The following is a 27,655-nucleotide window of genomic DNA, read 5'->3' on the forward strand; positions in this document are numbered from 1 at the left end:
GTGATGGCCACAACAACGTAGTCAAAGGAACTTATCCACGCCTGAAGTTCACCGACCTTATTTGTGATACTCCTTGCGTTGAAGTATACGCACTTGAGCCCATCTCTGTGTCCGCAAGTAGTCCCTGTCAGTGCTACCTTCTCCACAGCCTCCCTACAGTCTTGGGCATCCTGTCACACAGCTAGCTTACTTGCTGGACTACAAGTCCGGATCCTATCCCCCTGCCAAATTAGTTTGAACCCTCCCGAAGAGTGCTAGCAAACCTACCTCCCAGGATATTGGTGCCCTTCTGGTTCAGGTGCCACCCGTCCTGTTTGTACAGGTCCCACTTTCCCCAGAATGCAGTCCAATTGTCCAAATACCTGAAGCCCTCCCTCCTACACCATCCTTGCAGCCACGTGTTCAACTGCACTCTCTCCCTATTTTTTGCCTCACTGTCACGTGGCACCGGCAACAACCCAGAGATGACGACTCTGTCCGTCCTAGCTTTTAGCTTCCTGCCTAACTCCTTGAGCTCTTGAATGACCTCCCCATCCCTCTTCCTACCTATGTCGTTGGTGCCAATGTGTACCACGACTTCTGGCTGCACACCCTCCCCCTTAAGGATTCTGAAGACACGGTCTGAGACGTCTCGGATCCTAGCACCCAGGAGGCAAGAAACCATCCGTGAGTCTCGCCCATGTCCACAGAACCGCCTGTCCGTCCCTCTAACTAGAGAGTCCCCTATAACTAGCGCTCTCCTCCTCTCCCCCTTTCCCTTCTGGGTCTCAGGGGCACAGACCCCTTCACTGCAGCTTACACCTGCAACGCTGTCCCCCCCAACAGTTTCCCAAGCTGTATATTTATTTTTTAGGGGAACGGCCACAGGGGAACCCTGCACTGCCTGCTTCTTCCCCTTCCCACCTCTAACTGTTACCCAGCTACCTCTGTTCTCCGGCGTTACTATGTCCCTGTAGCTTCTATCAATCACCCTCTCAGCCTCTCGAATAATCCTCAGTTCATCCAACTCCAGTTCCAGTTCCCTAACTCGTTCGGTGAGGATCAGGATCTGACTGCATTTCCTGCAGACGAAGTCGGCAGGAGTATCGGTGGTCACCCCTATCTCAAACATCCTGCAGGAGGAACATTCCACTGCCTGCGCTGCCATGACTGTACACTTTCTCCAAAAACAAGAGCACTGAGTCAATAACACTGAGTCACTTACCTGGGGTCTAGAACACACCCACTCAAATACTAATCACTTACCTTCCCGCCCAGCTATGCGCTCCAACCTCACTTCCGCTGCTCCCACTCAAATGACCGTTGGTGATTAAAGGGTGAGTATTTATACTCACAGTTCTCCTTCCCGGCTGCCCCTCTGTTTGCCGTCACTTCCTCTGCTGCTCCCGCTCTTTTTGTGAAGAGAGAAAAAAAAACACCGCTGCCCGCTACAGGTAAGTAATTTTGAAACAAACTGTCTTACCTTAGCTGTAGTCTCCCGGGTTCGCCTTTACTCGGCCGCTGCTCCCACTCAAATTATTGAAGAAGACTTCGTGCATTTTTGCAGTGCATCTTGTAGATGGTACACACAGCTGCTACTGAGCATTATTGGTTGAGGGAGTGAATGTTCGTGGCTGGGGTGCCAATCAAATGGGCTGTTTTGTCCTGGATGGTGTCAATCTTCTTGAGTGTTGTTGGAGCTGTACCAGGCAAGTGAAGATAATTCCATCAGATCTTGACTTGTGTCTTGTAGATGGTGGACAAGCTTTATGGAGACGGGAGGTGAGTTACATGCTGCAGGATTCCTAACCTCTGAACTGCTTTTATGGCCACAGTATTCAATTTAGTGCATAAATGCAGAATTGCAGGATTGCTGCAGTGTGAAAAAAGGTTTTAAAACATACTAGCAGCAATGTTTTATTCTTAAACAGGATCAAAAATTAGATTATGACACAATGTGGGTGACATGGTGGCTCAGTGGTTAGCACTGCTGCCTTACAGTGCCAGGGAGCCGGGTTCAATTCCAGCCTTGGATGACTGTCTGTGTGGTGTTTGCGCATTTTCCCTGTGTCTGTGTGAGTTTCCTCCCACAATCCAAAGATGTGCAGGTCAGGTGAATTGGCCATGCTAAATCGCCCATAATGTTAGGTGTATTTGTTACGGGTAATTGTGGGAAATGTGTCTGGGTGGGCTACTCTTCAGAGGGTTGGTGTGGACTTGTTAGGTCAAAGAGCCTGTTTCCATACTGTAGTGAACCTAATCTAAAATTGATGGAAGTTACTAAATCAAAAAGCAATACAAGTATTAACTGCAACACAGGTAGGAAGATTTTTTTTAAATTCACTCATGGGATGTGGGTGTCACTGATTAGCCAGCAATTGTGAGTATCCTCCATTGTATTTTGTGGCACTATCACCATGCTAAATCAGACAGATTCGAACAGATGTAGCAGGATTGGGCATCCATGAGGTGTTGTGGGCCATTAATAGCAGCAAACTTGTACTCCAGCAACATTCTGCAACCTCATGATTCAGCATATGCCCTATCCAACCATCACCATCAAGCGAGGGGAATCAACCGCAGCTTGATGGAGAGTGCAGCTGGGCATGTCAGAATCAGCACCAGGCATACCTAAAAATGAGGTGTCAATCTAGTGCAGCTATCAAAGGACTGCTTGAATGCCAAAGCCTTTCATTCTTTCCTTTTTGAAAACTCTCTACCTCTGATAATACTTTGAATTCTGTCAAAATTATGTTTTACAGAATCTTATACTGATCAAAATGAAGATGGTTGTCATCCCAAAACTGTTGTGTGGTTCTTCCATATTAAATGCCTTTTAGTGAAGGTAATTAAGTTTTGACTATCTCGGCCATTAGTTGGGAGTGTGGTGATGGAAAAGGTCAGCTGGTCAGGCAGCATCCAAGGAGCAGGAGAATAGACATTTCACCATAAGCCCTTCAACATAATTCCTGATGAAGGGCTTGTGCCTGAAATATCGATTCTCCTGCTCCTTGGATGCTGCCTGACCTACCGTGCTTCAGAAGACTCCTTGTGTCAGAAGACTCTGATCTTCAAGCATCTGCAGTTCTCACTTGCTCCTATCTCAGCCATTTGTTTGGATAAGTTCTTGTTGTTGGGTTATAGTGAACTAGGGAGAACTGTTCACATGTGCATGGCTGCCATTGTTGGAGAGTACGGTTTACTCTTGAAAATGGTGCTTGACTTTCAAAGAGGTATCTTGGTATTTACTCCTGGGATAAGAACAGTCTTGTCTAAATACTAGCTTAATTCCCAAGGATGGTCTCTTGGTTTGGGAGCCAATTTCAGGACTTGATAACCATTTTAAAGACAGGTTAGCTGTCCTTAGATGCTGCCTGACCTGCTGTGCTGTTCCAGCAATAAAGTTTCAGCTTAGCTGTCCTTGTACACTATGTAACATCATTATTATACAGACCGTGACATAGATTGTCTCTTCCTTGCCATAAATTGATTATTGATTTGCACATTAATAACAGTGATTATTTAATCAGAAAACACCTATCATTTCAGCAGGATTTAGCCCAATGTTTTTTCGTGTCAACAAACAATGCCAGCTGTAGAATGATAACGATATGTGTAAAGGTGTTTTCTGTGCTGGAAAAACACAGTTTTTACATTAAATGAGAGATATTTGTGCTGGGAAAGCCCTCTTTTACACTAAGTTAGTGATATTTTTACTAGAGAATGTCCGTTTTACGCTAAGGGAGTGATATCTGTGCTGGAGATACCGAGTTTTACACAGCGTGTCGTACTTGTGCTGGGAAAGTGTATTTTACACTGAGTGGTATCTGCTGGAGGTGGTCTCTGTATTCGTTAGCATCTTGGCACTGTTGAGGGAGTCTTGCCCTTCTTTCTTCTGTTGTGTGATATATGAAGAAGCTGCACTGTCTATCTTCCTCCAGTGACTATTTATTTGGTGCATGTTAAACTGAAGGCGTTGATGATTCACAGCGACCTGTCCGGTCGCCTCTCAATTCGGTGGGAGGGTCTGCAGAGACCGCCCGATCGATGAACTAAATAAGGAGACAGTCGGGGCTGTTCTTGCTTAATGGCCAGCGGTGCTATCGCCACTAGGCTGCCCACAACCGTTCTTTCACCGAAGTGATTCAGCGTCCTCAACCGTTCTTACTCACCGAGGAATCCTGCCACAAGGTAAACCTTCTTTTCGTGTATCTCTGCAGGCGAATTCGATCACCGAAGCGAACTGGCACCTGTCCTAAAGTTGGACTTTCCTTTTTTCGGGAACTAGTTTTGTGTTTGAGGTAGAGACTGTCGCTCTGCTCAGTAACAGTTTGAAGCTTTGCAGTGCCCTGCAGATGGGGTATTAGCAAAACAGGAGGCAAGTTCTGTAATCCAAGCTCACGAGAAACTGTGAGCTTGATTTCATTGGCAAGTTATCAGTATCCAATTTTATTTAGCAAGCTGAGATTCTTTCAAGTAGTTACGAAATACTGTAATTTCATTTTTTCGCTCATTCACCAGCTTTGGTTCGCAGTGAAGTCATCACCATTGCGTGCTGAATGATTATAAAACATAATTTGCAGTTTTGGCATCTCAGCTCTTCCCTCTAGATGCACTTTAGCCAGTTTATACAGAGTGGACAAGCACCAGCGTGAGTGGGTCTGAAAAGGGAGGATGATGTCTTTATTTTAAAAGTGGCACCAAGTATGAATTGGGTGTCAGGCGAGTATTTCCGTGCAAACTTTGGCAGTCGCAGACTCGTTCCCCCCACCTCCGCTGCACAGATGTGGTTGTCAGTCTAGGATCTCATGTTCTGAGCACCCACCCAACCCGCACCCCCAACACCCCCCCTCCCCCCCTTCCGGTTACATGCAATGAGTAGTGGCACCCAGCGCTCTTATTGCCTGGGTTATATTTTTAAAACGTTTCATTGAGAAATCTTTCAACAGATTGGCATGTAAGGGAGCTGGCTGCTGAACCAGGAAACAGAAAGCAAAACTCTGGACTGAAAATAGATGACTTATGAATGCAAATAGGTTATTTAAATGAAAACTAAGTACTACAGATATTGGAGATGTGAAGTTTGAGAAAGTGCTGGAGAGATCCAGCAGGTCTGGCAGCATCTGTGGAGAGAGAAAGTTTTTTTTTTATTTGGGGGTGTGACCAGTAGAGTAGATAAGAGTGACTAAGGTGATGTTTCGTATCTGGAGTTTCAAAAGACTTTTGGCAAGGTCCCACACAAGAGATTAGTAAGCAAAATTGAAGCTTCTGGTATCGGAGGTAATGTATTGACATGAATAGAGAAATGGTTGGCAAACAGGAAGCAGAGAATTGGACTAAATAGGTCATTTTCAGTCTGACAGGGTGCCGCAGGGTTCAGTGCTGGAATCTCAGCTCTTCACAATATGCATTAATGATTTGGATGAAGGAATTGAATGCCATATCTCCAAATTTGCAGATGACACTAAGTTGGTGGCAGTGTGCGCTTTGAGAAGGATGCTACGAGGCTGCAGGGTAACTTGGACAAATACTTGGCACCAGCAATATAATGAGGATAAATATAAGATTATTCACTTTGGTCATAAAAACAGGAAGGCAGATTATTATCTGAATGGTGGCAGTTTAGGAAACGGTGAGGTGCAACGAGACCTGGGTGTCATGGTGGAACAATGACATGCAGGTTGACATGCAGGTGCAGCAGGCAGTGAAGAATGCTAATGGATTTTGTTCTTCATAGTGAGAGGATTTGAGTATAAGAATAAGGATGCCTTGCTGCAGTTATACAAGGCCTTATGTGCAGTTTTGGTCTTCTAGTCTGAGAAAGGACATTCTTTCTATTGTGGGAATCCAGCAATGGTTCATCAGACTGATTCCTGGGATGGCAGGACTGATATACGAGGAATGACTGGGTTGACTGGGCTGGTATTCACTGGAATTTAGTAGAATGAAGGAGAGTCTCATAGAAACATATAACATCCTAATGAGACTGGACAGGCGAGATGCAGGAAAAATGTTCCCGATGTTGGCAGAAGTCCAGAACAAGGGGTTCCAGTCTAAGAATAAGGGGTAAGCCATTCAGGACTTAGATGAGGAAGAATTCCTTCACTCAGAGAATCTGTGGAATTCTCTATCACAGGAAGCTGCTGGGGCCAGTTCATTAGATATATTCAAGAGGGAGCTGGATGTGGCTAAATGAATCAAGGTGTATGGGGAGAGAGTGGGAATAAGATGCTGAGGTTGCATGGTCAGCCACGATTTTATTGAATGGTGGTACAGGCTCAAAGGGCCAAATGGCAAGAGCCTGCACTTATTTTCAATGTTTTTACGTTTAACAACTCTCCCGTATGATTTAGAGCACAAAAATCTAGAGCAAAATAGTGGTGTTAAACAGGAACAGAGACTATTTGAACGAGGTACAGATGGAAACCATAAATTAGAGAGGGATACATGTTAGAATGAGTGAAAAAGGAGGAATGGCAGATGGAGTATAAAGGGGATTGAGAAAGCAGGTGATTCAAGGTATAACTGTGAGCGAGCATGGCTGAGGACACAAGAGGGGAAGTTAGTCCCTTTAATTGAGGGCATGGATTATCTGTAAATGGCAATCAAAGGGCAAGGAAGGGCACATTGAAGAGACCTGGTGTTGAATGGGAACAATGCAATGAAAGGAGAGAGGGTTCTGTGGGCAAAATGTGTGAGGAGGAGTGAGTGCTACAGCAGGAAAGCAAGTCATTTTGTCCAGTTCTCTGTCTCCCATTGAGCCTTTCAGTCTAAGTGCTGTTGACTGACTGGTGTGCTCTCATTAGCACACTCGGGTGTGTTCTCACAGTGGGTATGCCAAACTATACTGGTTCTCCCAGCTATACTATTACTCCAAGATATAATGGCGTTCCAGGAAATACCAATGTAAAAAAGAATTGGCTCTCCATGGCATACTGCTACACTAATCTATAGTGATATACCATATGCTGGTACACTGGGCTATATTGGTACGCAGTCGTCTAATGGTATGCCATGATAATTGATGCCAAAGTTTTAAAGGAAGTAGGAAGTATCAGATGTCATAACTATATTATTCCAAAGTTCACTCTGTTGGAGAACTGGTCTTTTCATTTTGGAAAATTGTACAGGTTGCTTTGCTTTTTCAGAAAGATGAGGCAGGAGAGGTGGGGAATTCTGCACCAGTTAACACAACTTGTTGAGAAATTACTCAACATTTTAATTAAACATAGAGTGAACACTTTGAAAATCTTCAACTGATCAGGAGAGCCAGCATAGATTTGTACAGATATTGTCTGATGAATCTGATTGAATTTTGTAGATGAGCTCATTAAAATAGTAGACAAAGAAATATCTAATAATTTTATTTTTATTCATTTCCAGCAGTTAGTGATAAAGTCTTTCATAATAAACTTTGATAAAGTATAGTTTATGGAATTATGGTAAATTATTGACATTATAGGGGCTCAGTGGTTAGCACTTCTGCCTCACAGCACCAGGGTCCCAGGTTTGATTCCAGCTTCGGGCGACTGTCTGTGTGGAGTTTGCACATTCCGTGTCTGCATGGGTTTCCTCTGGGTGCTCCAGTTTCCTCCCACAGTCCAAAAATGTGCAGGTCAGGTGAATTGGCCATGGTAAATTGCCCATAGTGTTAGGTGCATTAGTCAGAGGGAAATGGGTATGGGTGGGTTACTCTTTGGAGGGTCAGTGTGGACTGGTTGGGCCGAAGGACCTGTTTCCACACTGTAGGTAATCTAATCTATTAACACAAAAAATGTGGATGACTGATAGGAGAGAGAGCATTGTTATAGCCGTGATATGGCTAGTGGTGTCCCATGAGGATCTTTGGTGGGGCCTCAGCAATTCACTGTATTTAATAGTTGCTTAATGAATGGAATAGAAAGCCATATCCCCAAGTTTGCTGATGACATAAAATAGGCAGTAGTTGAAGCAAAGAAGATAGAAGTGTAAAGTTACAAAGTGATTCAGTGGATGGGAAAAGATGGGGCAAATGGATTTCAGTGTAACCATTGTTAGGTTATCTACTTTGGAACTACAAAGGATAGAAAGCACACTTCCAATTGATGAAATACCAGAAACTGTAGAGGTCCAAGGACACTTAGAAGGTCATGTACATAGTTATTAAAATGTCACAAACAGGTATACAATTATATCCAGGAGACTATCGAAATGCAAGCCTTTGTACTTGAGGCAGTGATGGTTGAAGTACCTCTTTTCAAATAGAGAAGTACTTCTAAATTTAAATTATGATGATATGTGATGCTTATAATTAATATCAATTGTATCTTAATAAGCTTTCATGGCAACATGTATCACCTTTCCCACCGCTCCCAGTGTTTGTCCATAAGTACTAATTCCTGTGGGAAACACTCAATCCATTTGTATGTATGCCTACCAACTGAAATTTCAACATATCTCCTAGACCACCTGAAAAACCTCCACTGTTTGAGATCCATTGGTCATAAGGATGAGAATATAAAGCACCAGGAGAAAGATTACAAATAGTGTTTCATCCACACCTAGATCACAGTTTAAAATGTTTCTGACACCACTCCTTAGGAAGAATATAGTAGTCTCGATGGGAGTGCAGCATAGATTTAACAGAATCCTTCCTGAATTTCAGGGATTAATTTACAAGGAGAGCTCATACAGATTAGGGTTGTATGTTCTGGAGAGAGCCAAGGGTTATTGAAGGCACTGGGCCTTCAATTTGATCAAAAGAACTGTCAAAGTAGGTAGACAGAAGCTTTCATGTCAGGACTATGGAGAATAGCCTAAATGCTGAAGACAAGTATTTCAAAAATGGTTAGGAGATACTTCAAGGCAAGGCTGGCAGAGATTTAGCACTATCTTCCACCAATGACAGTAGATACTGGGTCATTTGTTAAGTCTGAGAGAGAGAGATTTTCATAAACTAAGATATGAAAGGATTTGGGATATGAAGGTGAATATATAGTTAGGTCACAGGTAAATCAAAATCTTAGTAGATGGCAGGACAGGCCTAAGAGACTAAATTACCTCTTATTGATCCTAAATATCCTAATATTGTTGAATTAACATCTCATGTTAAATTGATATTTCATGGCATATTGTGTGCTGTGGGATCACAGAAAATAGTAGGGAGAGTAGGTTATTTAGCCCTTTTGTGCCTGTTCTGTCATTCAACCCAATACCCCCGTTCCTGCTTTCTCCCCAAATCCTTTAATTTCCTAGTCCTAAGAACTTATCTAACCTTTTTCCTTCTTGAAAACATTCAATAGTTTGGTTGCAACCTCTTTCTGTGACAGGGAATTTGCCACTTACCACTCTCCAGATGAAGAAAGTTCTCCTCATCTCAGTCGACTGGTTTTGTTTGAGATGCAGAGTGAAGCCAACATCATGGGTTCAATTCCCATATGAGTTGAGGTCACTTTGAAAGTCTCTCAAGTCTCTAACAAGAGACAAACCCTATTGCCCTCTGGAACTGTGGTGACTTTACCTTACCTTTTACTGTAAACTCCATTGAACAAACTCCTAATTTATCAAGAATGTCAGTCTTGTTATTCCGAGAATGAGTCTGGTAAACCTTTGTTGTGCTTGTTCCATAGCCAGAACACCCTTCCTCAGATAAGGAGAGCAAAACCGCATACACACAATACTCTAGGACCTTACCCAAGTATGATACAACTGCACCAAGTGTCTATGGTATACTAATAGAACTGGTGTATTGGTATGCCAAGGCATATTAGTATGCTGGGGAATATTGATATACCTGGCATACTGGTACTCCAATGCTAGTTTACATGGGTGCTTTAGCTCCAACTAGAAAGTATTATCAAAGTTACTTTGAGCTGCACGGGTTGGATTGCATTTGGGAAAAGTAAGGTTTCTAGTTTCAGTTTCAGCGCTGGGCCTTCAATGCTTACGAAAAAGAGGTTGTTTCTACTGGTAACCAAAAGAGCAGTGAATGGGTGGTCTTGCACTATCTTGTGAAATCACAACATTATCAGCTCCCTTTCTGCTGGAAAACTCAGACTTGCAATCCTGTTCAAATCACTCAATTGGAATTCCTGGTGTCAATCTCCCTTAGGCTGTCCAAGAAATTCAAGAAAAGGAGATATCTGAAAGACAGTCAAAATAAGACACAATCCTTTAAAAAGGTGGACAGTTGGTCACCCTGGATATTCTGAAGGAAGTTGATCCATTAAGACTGCTCTGCGAACAGTTTGGTCACCTCTATGGTGGGCGGCACGGTCGCACAGTGGTTAGCACTGTTGCCTCACAGCGCCTGAGACCCGGGTTCAATTCCTACCTCAGGCGACTGACTGTGTGGAGTTTGCACATTCTCCCTGTGTCTGCGTGGGTTTCCTCCGGGTGCTCCAGTTTCCTCCCACAGTCCAAAAAAATGTACGGATTAGGTGAATTGGCCATGCTAAATTGTCCGTAGTGTTAGGTGAAGGGGTGAAATGTAGGAGAATAGGTCTGGGTGGGTTGCGCTTCGGTGGGTAGGTGTGGACTTGTTGGGCTGAAGGGCCTGTTTCCACACTGTAAGTAATCTAATCTAAAATGCAGTCTTAGTGAAAAGAATTGACAGCGATGTCCTTGTCACCACCCAGCCTTCCAGCAAACCGCTGATACCTCTCCTCATCCTCCTCATTTCTCCTGAATTACTTAGTGATCCAAATCAATAAACCGCTTTGTTCCTTAAGCAATATTGGACCCAAGGAGTACACTTGGTTGGTGTCAAACTGATCTTTCAACTTCATGACTGTGTTGGAGTTGTTACATGTGTAGACCTAAAATGGCTTTGAAAACGTTGTAACTGAAAACCATGCAAACACAGCAAGCTATCTTTAATTACAGAGCAGGAAGCCGGATGCAGTGAAGATGAGAGCAGTAGGTTGGGAGAGAACACATTTCTCATGGCTTTGCAATAAATCATCATTTTTATTTAAGTATATATTGATCTGATATCACTGACTGCTACATTCCAGTTTCTTTTTATTTGTAATCGACCCCAACCAATGTTTAACCATGGTTTGCTCCTGAATGATTGATTAGATATTAACATGGTGCATGAGAATTTAAAATAATTCCACCCAGCTTTTATTACAGTGACGGTATTGATTCATTCTGATGGAACCTAAACCTCTGATCTGTGTTGAACAGTTCTTGTGGTGGTAAATCTGCTTTCAAGCCATTCATGTCTCATTGTTATGCTTTTGACCAAAAATCCTACAAATGTAATTGTTGTCTGAAGTCAGCAAATATAACAAAAACAAATCCAGCTTTCCCATACCAGATCTGTACTCTGAACACCAACTCTGATTAGAGCTAACTATGAGAATAATGAAAATGGTATTTCTCTCAAGAATCAGAAATCTGAGAATTATTTATTGGCATCCAAAATGTGGAAAGGCTTCTGCTGAGCTCTGATGTTTGAAATATCTCATTGATTTGTCTTTCAGAGTCAAGAACCTGTGATTAAAATATCTATATCTGGCTGTGGTTAAACAGTGACAAATTATTTGCATGTTGCTCAATACAAAATCCCTTTCTATTTTTATTGTGTTTTTAACTACACAACGTCATTGCCCAGGGAATTAATTCAAAATCTTAGTGCACTGATTCTTTTTGTGTTTAAACAGAAAGCTCAAAGTTCTGTGAGGCATTACAGCTTGTCTCAAAGCTCTCACATACTGCGCTCAGATTTTATCTTGTCGATGGTTTGGCGCAAACAAATAGCTAGTTGAAGCAAAAGTCTGTTTGCCCCTTATTACCATAATCAAGTGACTGATGTTTTGGTCAGCATTTCTCCACATCCTTGTCTGGAGTGACTGCACTATTTGTCACTTAGTGGTTTGCCTGGGTGATCCAACTGAAAGGTTACAAGTGGAAGATTGAAGTCAATGAGCTCTTGTAATGAAAATCAGTCATTCTGTTTGTCGTATACCAGTCATATAGATTGACCCCACAAGACACACTACTCACAGATCTGTGTTCAGGGTTTTTTGCAGCTATTTGCTTATCATTTGGCATGCTATTTTCACAGTGTATTTACATATTAACAGCACGTGGTATAGAGTGTTTCATTCAACACCCTGTGAATGAATAACCCACTATTAGTATCCCAAAGCATCCAGAAAGTGGTTTTGGTTTGTCTGTGTATGTATGTATATCTCTTACTACAACCACATGAGGAGGAGGAGTCAGCTCCTTCTTTATAACCTCTTGAGTTGGCCACTACAAAGATTTTAAAACTTTTTTTTAGCTGTAGCTATCACATAATTGTTACGATACGGGGTAAACCCCTCTGCTAATTTAAACCACCCTATGCTGTAATCTGTTACAATTCAAGAGGCAAAGAATTATCCCAGAGGTCACTAGTTACAGTAAAAATTAACAACTTTATTATTTAAGTCCAACAGAGAATATTAAAGCCAACAACTATTTACAACTCCTCTCTCTTAAATCTCTCTTTTACCTTCCACTTTACAATACTAATCTGATTAAAACATCCTGATTAAAATTTACAAAAAAAAAATCCCGTTTCAAAACTAGTCAGTTTTGCCGAATTTCCTCTGCAAATTTTCTCCAGGTTGGTTTTGATGTTTTGCTGTGCAAAGTCTTCCTGAGACAGGTTTCTCTTCGAGAGCTCTGAGCTAGCAGCCTACATTTGTTGGTCTTTTGGCAGTTCTCCCACAACTGTTCAAAAATGTCTGGTTTTATACCCCAAAACATCAGATTGTTTCATTGGTTTTAATATTATCAAGATACTAAATTCAAACTTCATTGGATTTTGGTGTCTTGGGGCATAATTTAAACTGTTTTGCCGAATTTGAATTTGTTTTTGTCTCATGGCAACCCATCTGCTGCTAGCTGTTTTGACCAAGTGTTACATTGTCACCCTGTTCAGAGCACTTTGTGCTGTGTACAGCAGGCCTTGCTAGCTTTTTAACTCTCTTAAAGGTATAGGACCTCTACGCCTTCATAGCACAATTAACATGCCAAAATTAAGGCACCCACTGCAAAATTTTCTTCCGTGCAAGAAAGGAGAATTTTGTTAGTTGCTCACCCTGGGAAAGATAATAATAAGGTGCACCATTAAAAACAGATAAAACACACAAACACAGTGATAGAGGTTGATAAGGGGTGGGAGGTGGGGGTGGAGGTTGTGTATACATTAGAAAAATAAACAAGATCCAGTTTAAAAGGTTCTTGGAGTCTTTTGCATTGTTATAGTTAAACCTGACACCGTGACTGTTAGATGATGTTTTCTATTCTCAACAGCAGCAAAATTTGTGTGTATGTGTGTAGGTGTATATGTGTCTTTATGTGTGTGTTGTGAATGTGTGTCTGTATGGAAATGCATGTGTATGTGTCTGTATGAGCATAAACTTTTGGCTGAGTATGTATGTTTGTTTGTGTGAGTGTGAGTATGTATGGATCTTTATATTTACAAGTAACGGCTATCTTTTGTTGTGCATCTATCTGTGTGTATTTGTATCCTTGTATTGATGAATTGCATGTGTGCAAACCTTGTTCTACATCTGTTCCAAACTGTGCTGATTTCTCCAGGTCTCTGCATATTTTCTGGCTATTGTTCTTATGAATTGAAGGAGAAATGAAGCACGTGGCATTTTGGATTGCCTTCCTTTGGGTGACGATTCTGATTCACATAATCTGCGGGAAGTTTGTTAATAAACGAGCAGGTATGACTCACAATTCCATTGCCTCCACAATTACAATGTATCTGCCATCTTTTTCTATGTGCGTTTATAATAATTATCATCCTGTATTGTCACTATATCTAAGCTGTTTAAATTTTAAAAAATCACATTCTTGAATAGTCATTTATTAAGAAAGGCAGTCTACATAAAGATAAAATCCTTGATTAGTTTGCAATGAAGAATGAACTAGAATTATTGGACTTGTTTAAAATTGAAGCTGTCTTGATAGCTACATGTTATGTTCTCAGCCAGTTACACTCGTTTCCATATGTTGCCCAATGGTTTTTGACTTCTTACTACCACAGTTTATCACTTGATACCGAGTCACTGTGACCACATTTTGACAAGAGATAGAAGATTGTTTACAGAAGCTAGCTTTTGCAACTTTCATAAGATTGATATCCGTGCTTGACAAAGTTTAAAAGGTCTCTATGTAGCCTGCTAATCTTCTAAAATTCATGTGCAATCTTGCCAATGTAAGCAGAGAGCTAATGAAGCAGTTGCCTTCTCATGTCATCATTGCCCAATAATTCTGTTTTCATTTCTCTCCAGAATTCAGTTTCCTTTAACCACACAGCAGTATAAAGCACACAGTATAACTTACAACTCATGATTCACCAACATTCTTAGTAGTACCCAGTCCCAAAAATGGATGGCAAGAAAGCCCTCTGGGACAATCTGTTAGCAAGACATGATCCATTTTCCAGCACTGAGTCCCTTATATTTTAAATATAAATATAGATAATAGCACATTATTAATGATTCAGTATGTTATATGTGGAGTAAAGGATTAACGGTAGGTATTTTCCAGTGCAAGTAATCACATATCTCTGGAGTAGGTGGGGTGTGAACATGGGCCTACTGACTCAGTGCTCAAGACAGTACTACAACTTTACAAGAGCCCTAAGTTAACTCTACACTTACTCTAATAGCAGCTATTCAGCATACTTGTATGGAGTTATGTCATGATAATGTTAAAATCAGATGGAGCAAAGACCCATTTGTAGAGTCGCAGACCAGCTCTCTCCTACCCTGTCCAGTATACTGCGTTATGTTTAATTAAGCTTGTTAATGTTAACTCACTTGATTTTTTTTATTCTTTCCGTAAAATGGGCATTACTGCCTTGGCTAGCATTTATTGTTTATTGCTAGTTGCCTTTGTCAAGTTGGTGAGCTGCCTTCTTGAACCACTATAGTTCATAGTGATATTGTGTGATAGTTCATAGTAGTGATATAGGGACACTCACAATGCTATTAGGGAGGTAGTTCCAGGATTTTGACTCAGCAACACTGAAGGAAACCCAATGCAGCCGTTCAAGAAGGAAGCTCACCACCACTTTCTCCAGGGTAATTGAAGATGGATAATTAGAAATTACTTTTTATTTAGTTATCATTGAAAATCAATTATCGACACATTGTCAACGACCTCAGTTTTTCCTTTATTTTCAAGATTTACTCTATACCAAATTGTTTCTTGAACTTTCAACATGATATTTGTTATGTCTAAGAGCTCAGCATTATAGGACACTGATAAGCTTAAGCTCCAGATCCCAGACCTTTCTGAACACATTCTAGGCCACAGGACTCTCCAAGACTCTTCCATTCTATAGGTACTCCATCCTGTTGTTTGGCCCCGGGTTTCCTATATTCACTGCTAACATTGCAGCTGTGTACACTCTTGTTTATAGAACATAAACTTCTCACATTGAGGTGATTCCCAGTCTTCTCATTCCATCATCTTCTGAGACCTCAAGTACTTATGTTCCAAACTTGGGAGTCACTCTCTGTTTGCCTTCCTTAAGCCCAGTCCATTCTAATATAGATAAAGACTTATGGAAAAATATGTTTCAAAATAAAAGTGACTGAGATTCATTTAATTCTCAAATAAAAATTTACAGAAAGAGTTCAACATAAAAAAGTAAAGTGGATGTTTACAACAGGAGAGACAATTTTGATCCGTTTGACAAAGTGAATTAAATTAATCTCCATTAATACTCATTACTAGTGGTGGACAATATTCATTGAGATCTTTTCTTAACTTATAGTCACATGTTTTTGGGAAGTATATTTAAGATTCACATTAACCCACAATATTTGGATGTACTTCATGCATGAGCCCATGTTTGGCACACAATGAGCTCACCACATAGTGAGACTAAGTCCTACTCATTTGCGTTTGATGAATGGTCTTTAGCTTGAGGTTTGAATCTACTTAATTGAGTTACACTGCTAGCAGCTGGTCCCTGTGGGCATGTGTTGTGTTTCAAAAGGACTTTTGGGAAGCACTCACTCTCTAACAGAGGATGTGACTCTTCTGAAGACAAACTCACTCTGTAACAGTACAGGCTTGAAAACCATTAAGTGGGTAATGGATATTCATCAGCAGTTATTTATATAGATTGACTATATTTCAAGACATTGCAATTTGTTCCACAGATGCAAAATATATCATGAAAAAGTAAATACTTGTATTTGGGTTTAACGTTAGATAGTTTCACTTTTCAAATGAAAATAAATACTGTATTTTCTGGAAAACTTTGATTGTTAGGGCCAGCTTTGTGCCCTTGATTGTCCACAAGGAATTAATAGATCATAAATAAGAGAAGAAGGCAAGCACGGGTAGGGAGATGTAAACAGGGAGCAAAGTGGAGAAAGAGTTGAAATATTCTGCCATGGGTGCTCATTGCATGGAAAGAAGATTAATGCTGTACAAGGGAGAACAAGGAAGAATATATAATTGTTATGAAAGCAAAATACTGCAAATGCTGGCAATCTGAAACAAAAATGACAAATCCAGTGACCCTTCTTTAGAACTGACTGACAGTGGTTCGAAGTAGATGGTGGTATTGAAGGGTTCACCAGTGGCCACTATAATATTTTCTGGGTCTTAGATAAGCTCCCTTATTTGAGCTTATTCCTGTTGAACTTAATGGACCTTGCATGATGCTGACTGCAATCCATTCTCTCCAAAATTGCCAATAGCTTTCTAATTTTGTCACTAGACAGTCATTCTTTTAAAATTCATGAATTCATGGGATGTGGGCATCACTGACTGGGCCAGCCTGTATTGCTCATCTCTAGTTGGCCTTTAGAAGGTGATAATAGGAACATAGGAACAGGAGCAAGTCATTGAGCCCCTCAAACTTGTTCCACCATTCAATGAGATCATTATTAATCTGTGATCTAACTCCATCTACCTGCCTTTGGCCCATATAACTTAATACCTTTGCTTCACAAAACTTTATGTACCTAAGATTTGAAATTAACAACTGGTCTAAAAGCAACTGCCATTTGTGTAAGTGAGTTCCAAAAATCTATCACATTTTGTGTGTAGAAGTCCTTCCTACTATCTCTGCTGAGCACTCTGTCCCTCATTCTCAGACTATGCCCTGTAGGATATATGACTTACTGTCTGTACAGAGCATTGATTTGGATATCAACTATATTTTCACAGCATTGCTCCCCACTAATGCCAATCAAAACTAATTCAAAAAGATGAACTTTTGCCAAGACAGACCTGCCAAGGGGAAGTGATGGCCTGGCGGTGTTCTTGCTGCACTATTGATCCTGAAACCTGGGTAATATTCTGGGCACCAGGTTTGAATCCCACAATAGTGAAATCTGAATAAACAAAAATCTGGAATTAAAACTCTAATTGTGACCATGAAACCATTTTTAGGGAAAAGCCCATCGGTCATGAATCTCCTTTAGGGAAGGAAGCTGCTGGCCTATGTGTGATCCTAGACCCTCAACAATACAGTTGACTCTTAACTGTCCTTAGGCAATTAGTGATGGACTATAAATTCTGGCACTGCCAATGATGCCCATGTGTGTGAATTAATTAAAAATAATCATAAACACTGACAATATTAAGCAGAAACCTCACTTGCTCTTACCCAAACACTGGTGGCCAGCCCACCAAATACTTTGGCCCCACATTCCAGTATTCTCCCTGTGTCTGCGTGGGTTTCCTCCGGGTGCTCCGGTTTCCTTCCACAGTCCAAAGATGTGCAGGTTAGGTGATTTGGCCATGCTAAATTGCCCGTAGTGTTAGGTAAGGGGTAAATGTAGGGGTATGGGTGGGTTATGCTTCAGCGGGTCGGTGTGGACTTGTTGGGCCAAACTGTAATGTAATCTAATGTAATCTAATCTAAAAAATCCCTCCCTCTCTTCCATTTTGATCAAAGTCCACTTCTTAGAGCAAACTTTTGATTCATGATATCTCAATCTTTCATTTAGCATCCATTTTCTTTTCAATCCAGTTTTGTGTATCTTCAGGATTATCCGCAGGAAGTTACATGTCAACTCCACCACCAAGTTGCACTTATGTAGCACCTCCCATGCAGTAAAACATCCTTAAGACACATCGTAGACACAAAATCAGGCACGCAAGGAGATTTTGTTTGGCAGTTGACCAAAACTTGACCAATGACATTAGTTTTTGAGGACCAGAATAGATAATCGCAAACTCAGGACAGGACGAATTTCTTCTCTAAGGGTAGCAAATCTGTGGAATTTCTTTTACAGCAGAGAGATGTAGGGACTGCATCATTATGTATATTCAAAATTGAGATAAAGGTTTAATCAATAAGGGGACCAGGAGCCAAATCAGGAGCGGCATTGTGGGTTATCAGATCAGCCATGATCTTGTTGAATAGCAGAGCAAACTTGCTGGGCAGAATAGCGTATTTTTGCTCCAATGTCTTGTGGTCTTATAAGGCTGGGTGTTTTGAACTCACATGGAATCTAGTGCTCTACATTCAGATGCTGTTGCTAAGAGACATCATGTGGACGAGAAATAGGAGGGTGGGGGGTGGGGGCGGGTAAGTATTGATCCTTAGGGTACACCAGAATTAACAGTGAAAATATCTCACTGCAGATGAATGAAAAAGGAAAATGCTGTGGATGCTGGAGATCTGAAATTAAAATTGAGAGTGCAGCAAACACACAAGGTCTAGCAATCCTTCTCAAGGGCAATTAGGGATTGGCTGTAAATGTCAGCTGTCTATCAATACCCACATGGATAAAAACAAGAAATAGCGTTGACAATTCAGGTCAAGTGACTTTTCATCAGAACTAGCATTTTCTGTGCATATGGGTGAAACCAAGCTATTGCAGCTCTCCTCCAGGGCAATAGATGTGGGAAGAGGATGACAAGGACTTCCATGCGAGAAGCTTCCAATAAGTCAAGAAGGATGTGCTCCTCCCTCTGAGCCAGGAGACCCAGGTTTAAATTATAGGAGTTGGGAAGTCATGTTGCAGCAGTTCAGGACATTGGTTAGACCACTTTTGTAAGATTGCATGTAATTCTGGTCTCCTTCCTATCTGAAGAATGTTGTGAAACTCAAAGGTTCAGAAAAGATTTACAAGTATGTTACCAGACTTGGAGGGTTTGAGCTAGAGGGAGAGGCTGAACAAATTGGGTCTGTTTTCCCTGGATCGCGTAAATAGACAAGGTCTTTTCCCTGAGATGGGGGAGTCCAGAACTAGAAGGCATAGGTTTAGGGTGAGAGGGGCAAGATTTAAAAGGGACTTAGGGGGCAATATTTTCAGGCAGAGGTGATGGATTTATGGAATGAGCTGTCAGGTAGTGGATGGATATATGAATAGGAAGGGTTTAGCTGGATAGGGGCCAAGTGCTGGCAAATAGGACTAGATTGGTTTGGATGTCTGGTCAGTATAGATGAGTTGGACCAAAAGATCTCTTTCTGTGCTATACATCACTATGACTCTATGACTATCTGTTTCAGAAGAACGGCATGACCAATGAGAACTGGTTGATTAGAAAAATATCTACAAAGGATACAATTCACAGAGGATGTCATTTGTGAATTGATAAAGGCCTGTTTCACTTCAATGGAAGAGGGGAAGTTTATTGGAGATGGTGAAGCAAGAAGTTGCTGGAGGCATGGGCCTAGATTTTAGAGGCCGCAGCTTGTTAAAGATATTCATTCAAATAAATTACTAAAATCTTTTAGTTGCCATTATCTCTTTCAAATCCAGAATTGCATCTCTTGAACTGATCACTGCTTGTAATATCTACCTGGTGCACTGATACTTATGCTGATTATTATTTAATGGAGGGAGTTTCTTTTCTTCTTTCCTGATTTATATTAATGATTTAGATCTTGATGTGCAGTGGACAATTTACAAGTTAACATCTGACATTAAACATGGAAAAATTGTAAATCATAAAGAGGAATGTGTGGAAGTCCAAAAGTACATTGGGAGAATGATGCTGAGGGCAGGAGCTGGCAAGTGACATTCAATGCCGATGGGTGTGAGACGATGAACTTTGTTAGAAAGAACATTGAAAGACAATATGAAACAAGGGTAAAATTCTGAAGGGAGTGCAGGTGCAAGTGGGCCTGTGTGAACATGTGCCAAGATCATTGAAGGTAGCAGGACAGATGGAAAAAGCAGTTAATAAAGCATGCAATGTTCTTTGCTTTATTGTTAGGGGCATTGAATAGAAGATCAAGGAGATGGTGTTGATTTCGTACAAGACACTGGTTCGATCTCAGCTGGAATATTGTGTGCAGTTGTGGGTACCACATTATAGAAACGATTTGAACAGTTTGGAGAGAGTGTAGACGAAATTTACAAGAATGGTTCCAGGAATGAAAAACTTCAGTTCAGGATTGATTGAAAAATTTGGGACTGTTCTCCTTGGTGAGAAGAAGGTTAATTGGAGATTTGATACAAGTTTTCAAAGTCATGAGCAACATGAGTAGAGTAGATAGGGAGAGGTTTCTCCAGCTCGTAAAAGCAAAAGTGTTAAGAAAATGCTCTATCATCCAATGAAGATATGAAAATGTGCCTGGAAATGTGCTGGAGCCAGATTCAATGGAGGCATTTAAGAGAATATTGGTTGTTTATTAAGATATAACTTGTGTGAAGGGATATGAGAAAAGGCAGGAGAATAGCACTAGGTAATAGAATCGGTGCAGGCATAACGTGCCAAATGGTCTCCTTCTGCACCTTAACAAATCTGAGATTCTGTAAAAGAGCTAGAAACTGTCTGTCAATGTTGGTTTAAGAATCACAATTGAAATATATTTGTATGGAGTGAAGCCATCAAATACGTCTTCAAAACATTTGCAACACTTGAACCCAATGCATTCAGGTGTACATCTAAAATAGTAATCTCTCATTACTCTTCAAATGTTTACATATTTTGATATTCATTCCAATTTCAACCATTTGCTGTGGGAGGAGGTAGGTCTCACCGGAGCCAGTTTGATAGAATACAAGTACATCACTGATAAACGATGGGAGAACAGCAGAATGTGCTCAGTCAATCCTGCAGGGTTGTTTTTGAAATTAGATCTAAGGTTTGTGACCCAGTGTCCGTAAATATGAAGCAGCTCATTCAAACAGTCACGTCTGTTGATGCCACCAGTTCAGAATCAACAGCTGCACAACCTGGGTTGATTTATTTTTTGCCAGTGACTTTGTGGGGAGGGCTTTCCCTTGTGTTGTGAATGAGTTGGTTCTCTAAACCCAATGACTTCAATGTTTGAAAGCTACAGACATTTCCATCCAGACTCTGTAAAAATGTAATAAGGGATCTCTGGCCCTTGCTGTATGCTATGCTTTGTGCTGTGTGCTGGATGGATAGCTACTTGTTCAGGTGTCGGTGGGGGAGAAATATTTCCAAAATATTTCACAGTCCTGATGCCATGTTGGCTGTCAGTGTGGCCTTCAGTCTTCCCATTTGAGCTACAGCCTCTCTGATGGGCTGTCTCTGCATCTGCCAGACATTGAAGACATCAGGCATGTTCCAGCCACCTGCCAGCCCAATCAGAAGGCCTAAATCATTGCAAGGATGACAGCCTTACCAACAGTGGTGAGCGCTGCCACCACAGGACAGGGACTGCATGGGCACCTCATCTTGATATTGGCGGTGCCCCCTCCTCGGGGGTGACTTGCCACTCGCTAATATCTGCATCACAATGGAGGCAGAGCTGGAAAGAAGCCTTGTGGTTACCGGCCGAGGCTCTGCACAATGCCCTCCAGGCCCTTGTGGAGCTTTGGCATCTGTTTGGGTCTGCCACTGGGATCTTTCCGGAGGTTTTCCACAGTCAGCTCACAACTGGCCATTTGTAAGTTGACAATCCCATTGCTGGTCGCTTTCATTAGTGTCTCTCTGTTCCCAATTTTTTTTAAACAGTCTGCACCAAAAAGAATTTTTATTTTAAAATGATTTTTGAAAAAAATGTATTTTTGTTTTATAATGTCTAACATAAGGCACTTTGAATGACATCTTTGTTGGATCTGGTTTCTTGTTCACTCAGTTTGAACCTACATAGAACCTTTAGGGTGCAGAGTGGCTACTCTACAATTAGGAAGCATTTGGTTTAGTTTGAGAAAGATTGGGGTCTGCATAATGGATAGTTTCTTCCAAGTATAACTTTTTACTTGATTATAGCTTTTAGTATTGATTATAGCTTTTTACATTATATTCCTAACCATTTTCCAATATGAAAATGACTTTTCAAAGTCTTCTATGTTTACTTTGAACATTATTTCTTGATCCGAGATCTCTACATGCCTCCAATTCTGTCCTTCTATTAATGTTCAATTCTCCTCACTCCATGATTTGTGGCTGTGCTGCCTGGGATCCTTAACTCTGAGATTCTCTCCCTCACCTTTCCACATCCCTCTCTATTAATTATCTTCTTTAAGATACATGTTAACATGTCATGCATGTTAATATTTGGCTAAAGGCAAAATATGGCAGATGCTGGAAATGTGAAACAAACACTGACAATGTTGGAGAAACTCACCAGATCTGGCAGTATCTATGAACAGTGAAACAGAGTTGATGTTTCTAGTCTGAATTTCTATTTTTAGAATTTTTATTCAGAACTGAAAAGTGTTGGAAATGATTTTAATACATTGACAGAATACATTGAGGCTGAGTGCAAAAAGGAGAAAGTGAAGTCTGCAGATGCTGGAGATCAGAGCTGGAAATGTGTTGCTGGAAAAGCGCAGCAGGTCAGGCAGCATCCAGGGAACAGGAGAATCAACGTTTCGGGCATAAGCCTGAAGAAGGGCTCATGCCCGAAACGTCGATTCTCCTGTTCCCTGGATGCTGCCTGACCTGCTGCGCTTTTCCAGCAACACATTTCCAGCTGAGTGCAGAAAGCAAAATGGCTGCATAATGGGTGTAAATTAACTTGTGAAAAGGTGGGAGTAGGTTAAAAAAGGTAAGTCTGTTGGGATTGTGGGATGGGAGGGTGGGAAGGTGGTATGGGTAGGTAAGGAAAATGGAGAACAGCCATAATGTGATCTGTTTCTGAAGTTATTGAAATTGATTTTGAAACTGCTGGGCTGGAAAGTATCTAAGGTGAAAAAGAAGTGTTGAGTACTTGGTTACTTGTCCTCAGATATCTTTGTAGTATGCAGGTAATAAGGAAGGCAAATGGAATTCTGGCATTTATTGTAAAAAGGATAGAGGATAAAAATAGGCTTAAAAAAAGTGTTGCTTCAAATGTACAAGGCATTAGTGAAACTACAACAGGGATATTCTGCACAATTTTGGACCCCTGACTTGAGGGGGGCTGTAGTTACATTAGAGGTTCACTAGAATGATTCCAGAGATTTCTTGTCTTAAGAAAAGAGATTGAGCAGTTTAGGCCTATAGTCTTTGGTGTTTGGAAGAAAGGGAGATCTAATTGAAGTATATAAGGTGCTAAAGGGGATTGACAAAATAGGTGTTGAAAGTATGTTTCATCATATGGGGCAATCTAGAACGGAGGTCATAATTTTAGGATGTGGCAGACATCAACAGAAATGAGGAGGAGTTACTTCTCTCAAAGGGTCTTGAATCTATGGAATTCACGAGCCCATATTGCAGTGGATGCTGGGACATTGAGTAAATTTAAGCAGGTAATAGATTTTTAAAAATTAGTCACAGGTTGAAGCGTTTTGGAGAGTGGGCAGGAAACTGGAGTTGAAGCCAAGATGAGATCAGCTGTGGTCATACTGAATGGCAGAGCAAGATCCAGCGGCTACTCCTGCTCTTAGTTCTTATGTTATTATGTTCTTATGTGGCTTAGTGCCAAACTTTGCTGGCGACGGTCCTGTGAGGGATACTTTACGTTGTTTAAGGTCCTCTATAAATTAATGTTCATATTCCCAAGCGGATGGGCAGTTCTGTGAAAATGGATTCAGCATAGATGTGAAATGAAAACTGTCAATGCATTTTGCAAATTCTCTAGTTGGATATGTTTGAAAAACATGGAAGATATATTTTGTGAAGTTAAAGGTTCATCATATTATTTTACTGAATATAGTTAGAGCAGGAGTGTAGGAGGCGAGGTGAAATTATTGTGAATAAAATCTGGAAGTGTTGGAAACACACAGCAAGTCAGTCATCATCCCCAGATAACCACAGAAAGTTAAAGTTTCAGTCAAATTTGGAAAGCTTCTTTTAAAATAAAGACTTGTTCATGTCTGGGATTGTTCAGGTAAAAGCCAGGGGTAGGATGCTCCTGGTCCTCCTTATCCCTGAACTTCTTGTGGCTAAGCTTCTGATAGGGCTGGCACCATCTGAGCCTTAAATGGGAACTGCATTTAAAATGTTGTTGGTGTTCCAGATATAGGTACATGGACACTCAGGCATAATTGAAAATAGATTGCCACTTCTCTGGGGCAGACAGCATTCCCCTATGCCTGGATTCAGGCAAGCTCAACTGGTCATCAGAGAACAGGAATTCAGTGCGAACACCCTCTTTCCATTTTAACCTTTTACCTGTTTCTATGAGAATGGACTGAGTTTAAAATTTCCTTTCTGTTAGTATACTTAAAACCATGAGAGGATAGACAGTACATGGTTGGACAAAGGAATTAGATTACTTACAGTGTGGAAACAGGCCCTTCGGTCCAACAAGTCCACACCGCCCCGCCGAAGCACAACCCACCCATACCCCTACATTTACCCCTTACCTAACACTACAGTCAATTTAGCATGGCCAATTCACCTGACCTACACATCTTTGGACTGTGGGAGGAAACCGGAGCACCCGGAGGAAACCCATGCAGATACGGGGAGAATGTGCAAACTCCACACAGTCAGTCGCCTGAGGCGGGAATTGAACCCGGATCTCTGGCGCTGTGAGGCAGCAGTGCTAACCACTGTGCCACCGTGCCACCCACCAATGACCTGGATTAGGAACATGATCTCTTATTCTATGTTTATTATACCTTCTAAACCTATCTAGAAGGTACTGCTGAAAGTACAATTTTTTTGGATCAGCTATTATTCCAAGTCTCTGCATTCCTGTCAGCTGGAGTTGAAAGATCCCATGGCACTATAATGAAGTAGAGCAAAGGACTATTCTCCCATGTCCTAGCTAATATTTATTTCTTAATGGACAGCACTAGCAGCAATTACTGTTTTATATGCTGTTACATTGTTTTGGAACTTTGGAAAAAAGAGTCAAAGCAACAGCAGTTTTAAAAGGGAGAAGAGCAGACAAAGGAAGCACATAGTGAGGACAGTGCAGGAGAGAGAGAGAGAGAACCTGCACAGTTACCGCCTTTACTGTTTGAATTCATGTATCGCTGGACATCGGAGTGCATCTGGGAAAATTAACAAACAGTGAAATTCACAACTAATCTTGGAGGAACTGTTGGGCGAAATTCACAGCACAGAATCAGATAAGTTAATTGTTGTTTTAAGTCTGTCCGAGAGAAAGGTTGCAGGAGTGAGTATAGTGGATTCTTTCTTGACCCAGGGAGATAGTGAGGAAAGAGATCAATCTGAGACGGGTACAATTGAGAACAGAAGTGAGATAACAGTCAGGGCAGGCTGGGACAAGGTAGAACTAATAAATTAAACTGCATTTATTTCAATGCAAGGGGCCTAACAGGGAAGGCAGATGAACTCAGGGCATTGTTAGGAACATGGGACTGGGATACCATAGCAGTTACGGAAACATGGCTCAGGGATGGGCAGGACTGGCAGCTTAATGTTCCAGGATACAAATGCTACAGGAAGGATAGAAAGGGAGGCAAGAGAGGAGTGGGAGAGGCATTTTTGATAAGGGATAGCATTACAGCTGTGCTGAGGGAGGATATTCCCAGAAATAGATCCAGGGAAGTTATTTGGGTGGAACTGAGAAATAAGAAAGGGATGATCACCTTATTGGGATTGTATTATAGATCCACTAATAGTCAGAGGGAAATTGAGAAACAAACTTGTAAGGAGAACTCAGCTATCTGTAAGAATAATAGGGTAGTTATGGGAGGGGATTTTAACTTTCCAAACATCGATTGGGACTGCCAAAGTGTTAAAGGTTTAGATGGAGAGGAATTTCTTAAGTGCGTACAAGACAATTTTCTGATTCAGTATGTGGATGTACCTACTAGAGAAGGTGCAAAACTTGACCTACTCTTGGGAAATAAGGCAGGGCAGATGACTGAGGTGTCAGTGGGGGAGCACTTTGGGGCCAGCAACCATAATTCTATTCATTTTAAAATGGGGATGGAAAAGGATAGACCAGATCTAAAAGTTGAAGTTCTAAATTGGAAAAAGGCCAATTTTGACGGTATTAGTCAAGAACTTTCGAAAGCTGATTGGAGGCAGATGTTTGCAGGTAAAGGGACGGCTGGAAAATGGGAAGCCATCAGAAATGAGATAACAAGAATCTAGGGAAAGTATATTCCTGTCAGGGTGAAAGGGAAGGCTGGTAGGTATAGGGAATGCTGGATGACTAAAGAATTTGAGGGTTTGGTTAAGAAAAAGAAGGAAATATATGTCAGGTATAGACAGGATAGATTTAGTGAATCCTTAGAAGAGTAGAAAGAAAGTAGGAGTTTACTTAAGAGGGAAATCAGGAGCGCAAAACGGAGACATGAGATAGCTTTGGCAAATAGTATTAAGGAGAATCCAAAGGGTTTTTGCAAATATACTAAGGGCAAAAGGGTAACCAGGGAGAGAATAGGGCCCCTCAATGATCAGCAAGGTGGCCTTTGTGTGGAGCCACAGATAATGGGGGAGATACTAAATGAATATTTTGCATCAGTATTTACTGTGGAAAAGGATATGGAAGATATAGACTGTAAGGAAATAGATGGTGACATCTTGCAAAATGTCCAGACTGCAGATGTCTTGAAACGGTTACAGGTGGATAAATCCCCAGGACCTGATCAGGTGTACCTGAGAACTCTGTGGGAAGCTAGAGAAGTGATTGCTGGGCCTCTTGCTGAGATATTTGTATCATTAATAGTCACAGGTGAGGTGCCAGAAGACTGGAGGTTGGCAAACGTGGTGCAACTGTTTAAGAACAGAGGTAAAGACAAGCCAGGGAACTATAGACCAGTGAGCCTGACCTCGGTGGTGGGCAAATTGTTGGAGGGAATCCTGAGGGACAGGATGTACATGTATTTGTAAAGACAAGGACTGATTCGGGATAGTCAACATGGCTTTGTGCATGGGAAATCATGTCTCACAAACTTGATTGAGGTTTTTGAAGGAGTAACAAAGAAGATTGATGAGTGCAGAATAGTAGATGTGATCTATATGGACTTCAATAAGGCGTTTGACAAGGTTCCCCATGGGAGACTGATTAGCAAGGTTAGATCTCATGAAATACAGGGAGAACTAGCCATTTGGATAAAGAACTGGCTCAAAGGTAGAAGACAGAGGGTGGTGGTGGAGGTTTGTTTTTCAGACTGGAGGCCGGTGACCAGTGAAGTGCCACAAGGATCGGTGCTGGATCCTCTACTTTTTGTCATTTACATAAATGATTTGGATGCGAGCATAAGAGGTACAGTTAGTACGTTTGCAGATGACACCAAAATTGGAGGTGTAGTGGACAGCGAAGAAGGTTACCTCAGATTACAACAGGATCTGGACCAGATGGGCCAATGGGCTGAGAAGTGGCAGATGGAGTTTAATTCAGACAAATGCGAGGTGCTGCATTTTGGGAAAGCAA

The 27,655-nt window shown here is 41.3% G+C and overlaps 1 protein-coding gene across 2 annotated transcripts in view; it reads left to right on the plus strand.

Annotated features, from left to right (window-relative positions):
- Positions 1-2,771: 2,771 nt before the first annotated feature.
- The window catches only part of LOC122543221 (collagen alpha-1(XIX) chain), a 412,403-nt gene continuing 387,519 nt past the window's right edge, over positions 2,772-27,655 (plus strand). The window contains exons 1-2 of one of the 2 annotated variants that reach the window (XM_043681707.1): positions 2,772-2,824; positions 13,558-13,691. In XM_043681707.1, the coding sequence (XP_043537642.1) occupies positions 13,604-13,691 (88 nt within the window). In that variant the 5' untranslated portion in view covers positions 2,772-2,824; positions 13,558-13,603. Of the gene's footprint in view, positions 2,825-3,931; positions 4,171-13,557; positions 13,692-27,655 lie in introns of those variants that run through there. The other variant, XM_043681699.1, reaches the window with a different exon arrangement.

This window comes from Chiloscyllium plagiosum, chromosome 3 (assembly GCF_004010195.1).
Source record: "Chiloscyllium plagiosum isolate BGI_BamShark_2017 chromosome 3, ASM401019v2, whole genome shotgun sequence".
Lineage (NCBI taxonomy): Eukaryota > Metazoa > Chordata > Chondrichthyes > Orectolobiformes > Hemiscylliidae > Chiloscyllium > Chiloscyllium plagiosum.